Consider the following 9,521-nt stretch of genomic DNA (forward strand, 5'->3'; position numbering starts at 1 on the left):
GGCAGGGCGGGGTCCATGCCCCCACAGGCTGGACCAAAACCCATGACACGCCAGCACTCATGCCTAAACCAGTCCCCTGAGGGGAGGCTCCTGGTGAAGGGAACAGTGCCAGCCTCCACGGGCAGCCTGGTGCCCAAGCCCAGCTGGCCAAGTCGCTCTGTTGGTGAGACACCGGTCCTAGCACTGCGGGGGGGGGGGGGGGGGGAGGGGGAGGCATTTGTCACCACTGAGGGGGCCCCCTGGGGAAGCCCTTTGTGAGCTCCTCCCCAGGGGCCCAGGGCAAGGGTCTCAGGGCCGCTGTGATGACGAAGCACAAAGGTGAGCGCCCTCCCAGGGAGGCAAGACAGGCCTTCCAGCTCTGCCTCTCCTGGGTCATGGTCCAGGACACTTGCAGGGGGACCTGGCCGTTGCCATTCCTGTGAGAGGCAGCAGGGCTGGGGACGGCTCTCGGCGGGGCGGGGCTCCCTGGGAGGGAGGGGCTGTCCTAATCTGCGCAGCAACAAGAGAGCAGTGCTGGGAGCCAGGATGTGCGCGCCACCGCCCGGAGCACATTCCCAGCCTCTGTGATCTAATCAGACCCGAAAGCTTCAAAGCTCACTGTGGCAAACAAGATCTGGTGTGGCTGCCTTCAAACTAAAAATAGCTTAAAAAGGGAAGAATCGAGGTTTAGTCAGAGGAAATCTTCCACATCTCATAATTTCAAAAAACAAGAGCCATCAATTACAGCCCGCCGTTGAGGCCAGCCTTCAGCCTGTGTCAGCAAGCCACACTCTGCTTGTCAGAGTCGCAGCGTCCCCAGAGGAGCAGGATTCTCCTCTGTAATAAGTGCTCTGACATCACTACAGATGCAAGAGGCCCCGAGGCCCAGTGAAGGAAGGGCTCGGCCGCACGTGCACCTGCTGCCGTGGGGGGTCTCGCCACTCCAGGCTCCTGGGGGTGCTGAGCCTCGGCGACAAGGCCGCTGGGTGAGGGGTGACACACACAGTCACACAGTGAGGCTGTGGTGTTGGAGGGGCTGGGCGGAGCCTGCTGCACAGTGGGACTACACTTAGCCTCAGCTGCCTGCCTCTGGGGAACATTTCAGAGGGCTACTTATTTAGAAAAACAAAGACCCTTTCTCTGTGCAAATAACTCCAACAACTACAGCTAAAAAATAAACATATTGAAGTGTCTCTAGGCCAAACAGTGAGGAGTAATATAGAAGCTGAGTATAAATAAGGCAACCTTTAAGGCCATTCTTTCAGACGATAGATCCTACAGCGAACTGTGGAACACATGACCATAACCCTAGAAGCAGCACTGGGCCTGGTGGCTTCGCCAGTGAGAAAAGCAGCCTGGGAAGTTTCACTTCTGCCATCTTTGTAGCCTCACACCCACATTCCAACAGAACCAAGTGGCCCAGAGCGTAACCCAGAGCGTAACCCACAATTTTGAGTGGGATGAATCTATAAAAGACAAATTAATTCTGTTCCTATATTTAAAATACATGTGATCAGACTCCTAACCCCCAAAAAAGACAGACTTAAGAACCCAAAATTCACATCCCAGCATCCAGTTCTACACTTTCTTATCCTATTTCTGTGCAAAATACAGCTTTGCCATTCGGTTTTTGGCAAGTTTTCTGTTGCCTTTCGTTTGGTTGTATCTTAGTCTCTGCCTCAGCTCACGATTAGCCAGAGAGTGCGTGGCCCTGCTAACACCCACTCCCACCCCAACCAGGCTTTGAGGTTGGAGGACCTCAGAGACCTGCCCAGAAGAGGCTCAGCACGGAGATCCTGCCTGTAGCTTCTGTGAGGGCGGCCCTGGCTCCCCCACACCCCAGGCAGGGCGGTGAGGCCCCTGGGCTGCTCTGAACCTAAGGGAGAAGCGGCGACTGTTCCAGAGCCACACAATGGCAGTGAGGGGCAAAGTGCTCCCTGCTTGCAGCTTGGGCTCTGAAGGGGTGAGGTCCGCCCTACAGGCCTGAGTCCCCACAAGTGTGCTTCCTCCCCCTGCTGACCAGGGCGTGGCACTCGGGGCCGCCACCACATGTCCACTACTGTCATTGACACTGCCCAGAAAGCCCCCATAGCCAAAGCCAGTGGCTGCACTGTGGCCGTCAGCTGCTGCTCTGTGCTATCGGTCACGCTGTCTGAGACGCCATCTTCCAGGCCTGGGGACTGCACACCCTCGATTCTCCATTGCCAAGTGTGTCATCCTGGCTCCGGCCCTGGGTTCCTTGTCCACGCCCACCCCCGTCAGTCACCGTTCCTGTGGACCTCTGGCCGGCACCGAGGGCTGTGCTGAGTGCAATCTCTGCTTGAGAACCCAGTGCTGGGCCCTGGACAGCCCACAACCGTCCCCGGGAAGTGGGATGGAGCAGCACGTGAGGGTCAGAGCTCCTTCAGGCTGGGCTGTCAGAATCCCACACTGGGTTCCACCAGGGCAGGGAACCACTGGGAGCCCGGGCGGAGCTAACAGCACAGTCTCAACGTGGGCAGGGCCTCACTCGAAGTCTGGTCTGGGGAGACCTGGTCCAGAGGGGACCCTGGAGACCGCACGGCAGAGATGGAGACAGCATGGCCTCCACAGCTCGCTCGCGCTCTCACTTGCTGTGGAAGCGTCCTGCAAACCCGGCCGAAGCACATGGTGTTCCCACGGCAGAACTGACGAGTTTCTCCCTCAAAGTCCGCTCTCCCTGCTCCACACAGAGCTGAGCAGAGGTGTCTGGTGTGAATGGCTACAAGAAATGTCACAAGCTCATCCCAGGAAACAGCTTAGATTGGTGTTCCAGCAGCCAGGCAAAACAGGACACGGGCACAGGACACGCACAGCACGGGAGGGCCCAGCTACACTTCACAGAACCACACACACATCTGCGCGGACAGGGGCACTGACGCCTGCACACTCGGCACACGTGGGGTGACGCGAGTTCCAGCGATTCGCAGAGAAGCCAAACAAAACCGGTCCAGGCCCCAGCCCCTCGCTGCCGGCCCAGGTCAGCTTCCGCTTCTCTGAGGACACAGCAGCACCCAGCTCTCCTCTCCCAGACAACCCCCTCGGGGCCTGGCAGGTTGGCAGCGGCTAAGATGTAAAGGGACAGGTCGGTTAGTCACGTCAGCTCTGAGCCAGCTCTCACACGGCCGGCGTCGCTGAGAACGTGGGCTTGGGGAAACAGCCGGTCTTCCTGGCACCCCGAAGAGCCAAGGGGCTGAGCCTCCTTTGCTCCCGACCGCTGCTGGGGGCCGCCTGCTCGAGCTCCAGGAAACAGACCCACAGCACGGGGAGCTTCCATTCACCGCGCCCCCGCCCAATGCCTCACCCCTGGACCCAGCCTCAGGTGGAGGCCACAAAGGGTGTGTCTGAGAACACCGAGTTCACGGAGCCCGAGTCGGACTTCCCCCGAGAGGACTTCAGGATGCCCTCGGCCAGGGCGGCCTCGCCAGGGAAGAGCCGGACCCTGCCATTCTGCCGGGCCGCGGCGTCCCTCAGAGGCTCCAGGAACACCACTCTTTTCCCAGCACCCGCCCTCGGCTCGTCCACCGCACCCTCAGCGGCGGGGCCTGGACTCGGCACAGAGAGGGGGCCGCCACCGCTGCTCTGGCTTGGCATGCTCCTCTGTCTCCTGGCCTTGCACCTGCAGGGACACGGCGTCAGATACAGGTACAGGAGCACCAACACGATGCTGGCCACGCAGGCCGCCAGGGTGGTGAATGCCGTGTTGAAGGCCTCGTGCGCGTGGGCCCTGCTCACCGCAGAGAAGTTGCTCACGGTGATGGTGACGTCCAGGGTCTCGTTCAGCCGGTGCTGCCTGTTCATGGCGATGCAGGAGTACACACCGGCGTCCTCTGGCCGAGGGCTCTCTATCACCAGGCTGCCGTTGGGGAACACGTGGAAGTTTTCCCCGTCCTTATCCGGCTCCAGCAGCCTGTTGTCTGGGCCCAACCACAGGAAGTCGGTGTTTGCCGTGCCAGCTTTGCTGTCACAGTGCACCACCAGTCTCTCCCCGACCTGGGCCTCACGGACGAAGCCCAGCGCGTGGAAGGAGCCGTTGACAACGCTGTCCGAGCAGTTCAGGAAGCTCTCCCGCAGGAGGGGCACCTGCTGGCCGCTTCCGGCGGCGGCCGCAGGGCGGCAGGTGTAGTGGTCCCTGAACTCCACCACCGCGCTGAAGCGCCGGCGGTACCAGAAGGCCAGCAGCGAGTGCAGCGCGCAGTCGCAGACGAAGGGGTTTCCGTGCAGGTGGATGCCCCGCAGCTGCCGGCCCGGCACCAGGTGCATGTGGTGCACCGGCACGGCGGGGATCCGGTTGTAGGACACGTCCAGGAACGTGAGCGCCGCCAGCCTGAACCTGCCCAGGTAGAGACCCACTGGGAACTGCGTGAGGGAGTTGCCGCTCAGGTACAGCCTCTGCAGGCGCGAGAGGCCCCCGAAGGCCGCCGGGTCCAGACGCGAGATGCGGTTGTCGTAGAGCAGCAGCACCTCCAGCGCCCGCAGCTCCTGGAACGCGGCGTCGCGCACCGACTGCAGCCGGTTGCACGACAGGTCCAGGCTCCGGACGTTGGGAGTCGCGGCGAAGCTGCCCGCGGAGACGCTGGCGACATGGTTGTGGCGCACGACCAGGGTGCTGAGCTTCAGCAGGGGCGACGGCATCCAGTCGGAGTCCAGGAGCCCGATCCGGTTGTAACTCAGGTCCAGTCTCCGGACGAGCCTGAAGAGGTTGGCAGGCACCCTGGACAGGTTCCTGTCGGTGCAGCTGACGACGTCGGTGGCGCAGGTGCAGGCGGCGGGGCACAGCCCGCACGCGCCGGGGCGCACGGCGGCCGTCACTGCCAGCAAGCACAGCAGACCCCGGCAGCGCGGGCGCGCGGACATGGTGGCCCCGCGGCTCCTCCGGGCGCTCGGGCGGCTCGGCCTCCACGGCGGACCTGGTGAGCAAGCGACACTGCGCGGGGAGAGGCAGCCAACTGTTGCGGCGACCCCCGAGCGCCACGCCCCACGATCCGACTGGGAACTTTCGCCCCGGGTGCCGGCGCGCGGATCCCCAGGGGCCTTCACGCCACCCGGGCCGTGCGTCCCCAGGCCACTCCCGCCCAGACGCTCCAGGCCGCCTCCCGGCAGCTCTTGCTCCGTGCGGCGGCCTCCAGCAAACGCAGAAACACGAATGCGGCCGTACACAGCCGCGCGGGAGCCACTCACGGAGGCGCAAGGCGGGGGCTGGGGGATCCCGACGAGCCCCGGCTCCTCTGCGCGGCCCTCTCGGGCTCCCAGCGCCGCGGCTTCCAGCGGCGGCGCCGGCACCACGTCCCTCTCTGCGACGCTCTGGTCCTTGCCGCTGCGCCCAGGTACAGCCAGGCCCAGGTAACGCCGGGTCCAGGCGCGCGCGAATCCGCTCCGGGAGCCGGGTCCAGCCACCGCCTGGCGCAGGGGCTCGGGAGTCCGCCCCGGAGCCGGTCCAGGAGTGCAGGGCGCACGGGTCCCGCTCCGCGCACTCCGAAGCCGCAGGGCCGGACCCGCGCGTGGGGTCTAGAGGCCGGTCCCGCCCCTGCGCGTCCTCCCTCCCTCCCTCCCGCGGGCCGAGCTCCGAGACCGCGGGCCGAGCGGGCGGGGCGCGGGGCGCGGCCAATCGAACAGCGCTCCCCCGCCTCCCGGGACCGGAGCAGCTGCTGCGGGCCCAGCCCGCCTGCCCCTCGGAGGACTCGCCCACCCCATCTCCAGCCCCAAACAGGTGGTGGGGGAATCGGGAAAGTTAGGGGCACTTCCGGCCTCGGAGGGAGGGGCCGCCGCCCCCCCCCCCCCCTGCGTTGAGGGCGTCCTACTCCGGAGGGGCGGCAGGAGAGGGCGGCAAAGATCCCACGCCCCGAAACTTTGCCGGTTCCTGGACTCCTGGGGCGCAGCCTGGCCAGACCTCGGGCGAGAGTGAGGCCCTGGCCGGATCAGGCTGCACAGGGGTCAGGGCAGGCTCCGCGGGCTGGCAAGCTCGGGGTTGCAAATCCATTTTTGATAAATCCCGAGAAGAATTCTAATGACGGGATTTGGCTGAGCCTGACGACCATTTGGCCACTGTATCCGGATTAAAGGAAATTACCGCTGGACAAAAGCTGCCCGGAACTGGACCACAAACAGAAAAGCAGAGCAACCAGGACAGGCCAGTGGAGGCATAACCTGCGAGGTGACCTGAAACAGAACCGGGGACCAAGACGAACACCCCCGGCCCGCACACACCCCACGAGGACGGGAAGAGCACCCCAATCTGCACACACGCCATGGAGGAGAGGTGGGCACCCCAACCGGCACAACCCCACACCCTAGGGAGGATGAGGCAGGTACCCCAACCTACATATACCCCACACACACCAAGGGAGGGCAGGACAGGCACCCCAACCCACACATACTCCATCAAGGAGGAGACTGGCACCCCAACCTGCACACACCCCACCGAGGACGGGACAGGCACCCCAAACCACAAACATCCCAGCAGCCTTGGACTTGGGGCTGATCCAGGCCCGCCCGTGGACCCAAGGGTTCAGGGTGGGCCCCAGGGTTTGGGTTCACAGAGTCCAAGGGTTAACCCTGAGAAATAGAGCCCAGATCACTCACCAGAATGCTCTTTAAGTGACTAATAATAACAAAAACCATCTAGAACAAATGAGAAATGGAAACCCAGGATGCTTCATGGCTGCGGGCCCCTGGCAGAACCGTTCTTGGGAGATCCACAGCAGAGGCTGGGAGGTGCAGGGTTCACTCCGGATTCCACAGGTGACCCGGGGGGGGGGGGGCTCTGAAAGCGGTGGGTTTGCAGTCTGGAGAAAAGGTGTTGCCTCAGCCTTACTTATTTGTGGAAGAGGTGGCTTAAAAAAATTTATCTGAAAGGCTCAGTGACAGGAAGAACCAGAGACAGCGAGTGAGAGCCACCTTCCATCCACTGGTTCAGTCCTCAAACAAGGGGCACTGCTGGTCCTGCCAAAGCCAAGAGCCAGGAACTCCAGCCAGGCTTCCCACGTGGGTGCAGGGAGCCACTTGGGCCATCTTCTGCTGCTCATCAGCAGGGAGCTGGATTGGAAGTGGAGCAACCAGGACTCAGGCCAGTGCTCTGATCTAGGATGCCAGCGTTGAGGCGGTGGCTGAACCTGCTGTGTCACAATACCGGCCCGAAGAGGAGCCTTCTTCCCACTGGGATGTGATTCCCACAAGGGCAGCAGGTTTTCTGTCCAGCTCAACCTCGGCTGGAACGGAGGGGAGCTCTATGAGCAGGTGGCACTGGCCCCACCACTTCAAACACCTCCAGAGAGGCACGGGGGGAAGCAGGAGCCCTGGAACCTGGAGTCCTGGGCCCAGAGGACCTAAGCCACTGCACACCTTCACATCCTTCCTGACCACACTCTACCCTCCACCCCAGGTGACTTCCATCCTGTGACTGTCGGGGCCCTGGTGCGGTACTGACAGTCGTGATAAACGAGTATTGGGCAGTTCCGTGCCGGCACCCGAGTCCCGGGTGAATGCATTACTTCCTGTGTGGCTCCAGCCCTTACAACACTGCATGGTCCTGTAGCAGCTGGGGCAAGCACTGTGCTCCAAGTGGTCTGAAAATAGAATGGGATGCAGTCACTCTGGGTTCCATCTGGAGGATTTAGATTTACACAGAAGGGCCGCCACCCTGGCAGGATGGTGCCCGCATGGAACGCTTGCCAGGACAGATGGGTGAGCTGCCTCCCTAGGCATTTGAGCGGCACAGATTTCGCCCAGCCTTTCCACACAGCTTCATCTGCTGGCACTTTGGGCAGTCAGGAATGACTCCTCGGGCTGTGGGACATGAACTGGGTGCCGAGGCAGGTGTGCACGGGCGTGACACCTGCCCCAGGTACACTGCAGAGGGTGACATCCTCCATCATGTGCTTTCCAGGAACCTTAGACTAGGAGACAAGGACTGGTCACAGCACTCGGACGCAGTGGGGTCCGTTTACCAAGGAATGCCGCCTTAGAGGCACTTGTCTCCTACGGGGCTGTACTGTCCATGAATGCCTTCAGCCTGCCCTCGGGCGGGCACTGGTGTCCTGCACTCAGAGGGCAGAGTCATTGTGTTTCTTGAGCCCAGGGCTCACAGGGTGATGTTTGCAGAATGTTTTCTGGGGCCCCTGGCTCTGCACATGGGTGACTCCTGCAGGGGTGCTGTGGGCCCACTGGTTTTCAATGTGACTGGAACCACGCACCCCAGGAAACCGTCGTGCTCCTCAACCCTGGAAGTGACGGCACCTGCACAAGCCTGGCCGTTCCTGCTGGCTTTGCCAAACTGCCCAGGACTTGCTATGGAGCCATCCTGCCTCTCACTCATGCTGTCACTGGCTACCAGGCCCCGTCTGTCCCTATCCTGCCTCCTCTGGCCACCAGTCCACGTCTGTCTCTGGGTTTGCCTCCTCTGGCATTTCACAGAAAGGGACTCACACACTTGTGCCTGGCTTCTTTCCCTCACCATAACGTTTTCAAATTTGGACAAAGACATTCAGCCAAGGGCTGCATCACCTGCTGGAGTCATCCCACTGAAAACCCAAGTGTCATTTAGCCAGATTTAGATTGTGACTAGTAAACCCATGTGTGTGTGTGTGTGTGTGTGTTTGAGCCTTGGGCCAATCCCAGCTGTGTCAGGAGTTTGGGGATTGAACCAGCAGAGGGAAAATCTTCCTTTGTCTCTGTCTCCAAGTAAACAAGTAACGACGGAACCCCAGCGTGACCCCAGAAACCACCACCGCCAGCAGTCCTGAGCCAAGCTCCTTCACCTTCTCCATAATTGCTGGTTGGGCACCTGGCGGTGGAGGGCTCCTTGCAGCTTCAGAAACAGCCTGCTTTAGGACAAGGGTTCCGGGCACACAGGGTGCTGGGGGGGAGCCAGCTTCTTCCTCTGTTCGCTCAGTGCTGCCCAGGGCAGACACGAGCCCCCCTGCCTCCCGGGAGCAGTTGCTGAGTGTGCGTCAGTCCTTCAGGGATTCGTCCTGCTTGTGGCACTGACTGCAGCACTGTTCTTGAAGTGTCAGGGACATAGCGAACCAGTCCGCCTGGGGCCGCCCTGCGCTCCTTAGGAAACACGAGGCAAGGCAGCATGCACTGGGAGGAAGCGTCACAATGCTCACAGTACTGGTGAGGGTTCTGTGGTGTGTACAGACCATCGGGCAGGGTATGTGCCTGTCACAGCTGCGGTCTTTAAGATACTTCTTCCTCATCTGCATGTTCCGTTAGCAAAGCTTACAACAGGAAAAGGACAGTGGACCCTTAGGTTTCCTCAGTCTCGGCGTCCGCTGACTGCACCACGGGACCTGCTCAGGGATCTGATCCTCACGTGCAGTTTCTGAGCTGAGCCCTCTGGTGCTCCAGCAGGAAGTGGCTCTGGTCCCCGTCCCCCTGGCACTGCAGCTGCTTACTTGGAAATATTTGTAACTACCTTCTTTCAGTCTGAGAACCACAGCAATATGCAACGCCACAGCCACACAGCCTGGCTTCAAGAGCACACGGTAGGCACGGGTGTACATCCTGCTCGCTGATCGTCCGTG

The 9,521-nt window shown here is 61.6% G+C and overlaps 1 protein-coding gene across 1 annotated transcript; it reads right to left on the minus strand.

Moving 5' to 3' along the window:
• Positions 1-3,315: 3,315 nt before the first annotated feature.
• AMIGO2 (adhesion molecule with Ig like domain 2) lies at positions 3,316-9,200 on the minus strand. The gene is made up of 2 exons (XM_062195239.1): positions 9,138-9,200; positions 3,316-5,397 (listed from the first exon to the last, which is right to left on the minus strand). Exons 1-2 carry the CDS (start codon positions 9,198-9,200, stop codon positions 3,316-3,318), a joined length of 2,145 nt encoding a protein of 714 aa, XP_062051223.1.
• Positions 9,201-9,521: the final 321 nt, after the last annotated feature.

This window comes from Lepus europaeus, chromosome 6, assembly GCF_033115175.1.
Source record: "Lepus europaeus isolate LE1 chromosome 6, mLepTim1.pri, whole genome shotgun sequence".
NCBI classification, from domain to species: domain Eukaryota; kingdom Metazoa; phylum Chordata; class Mammalia; order Lagomorpha; family Leporidae; genus Lepus; species Lepus europaeus.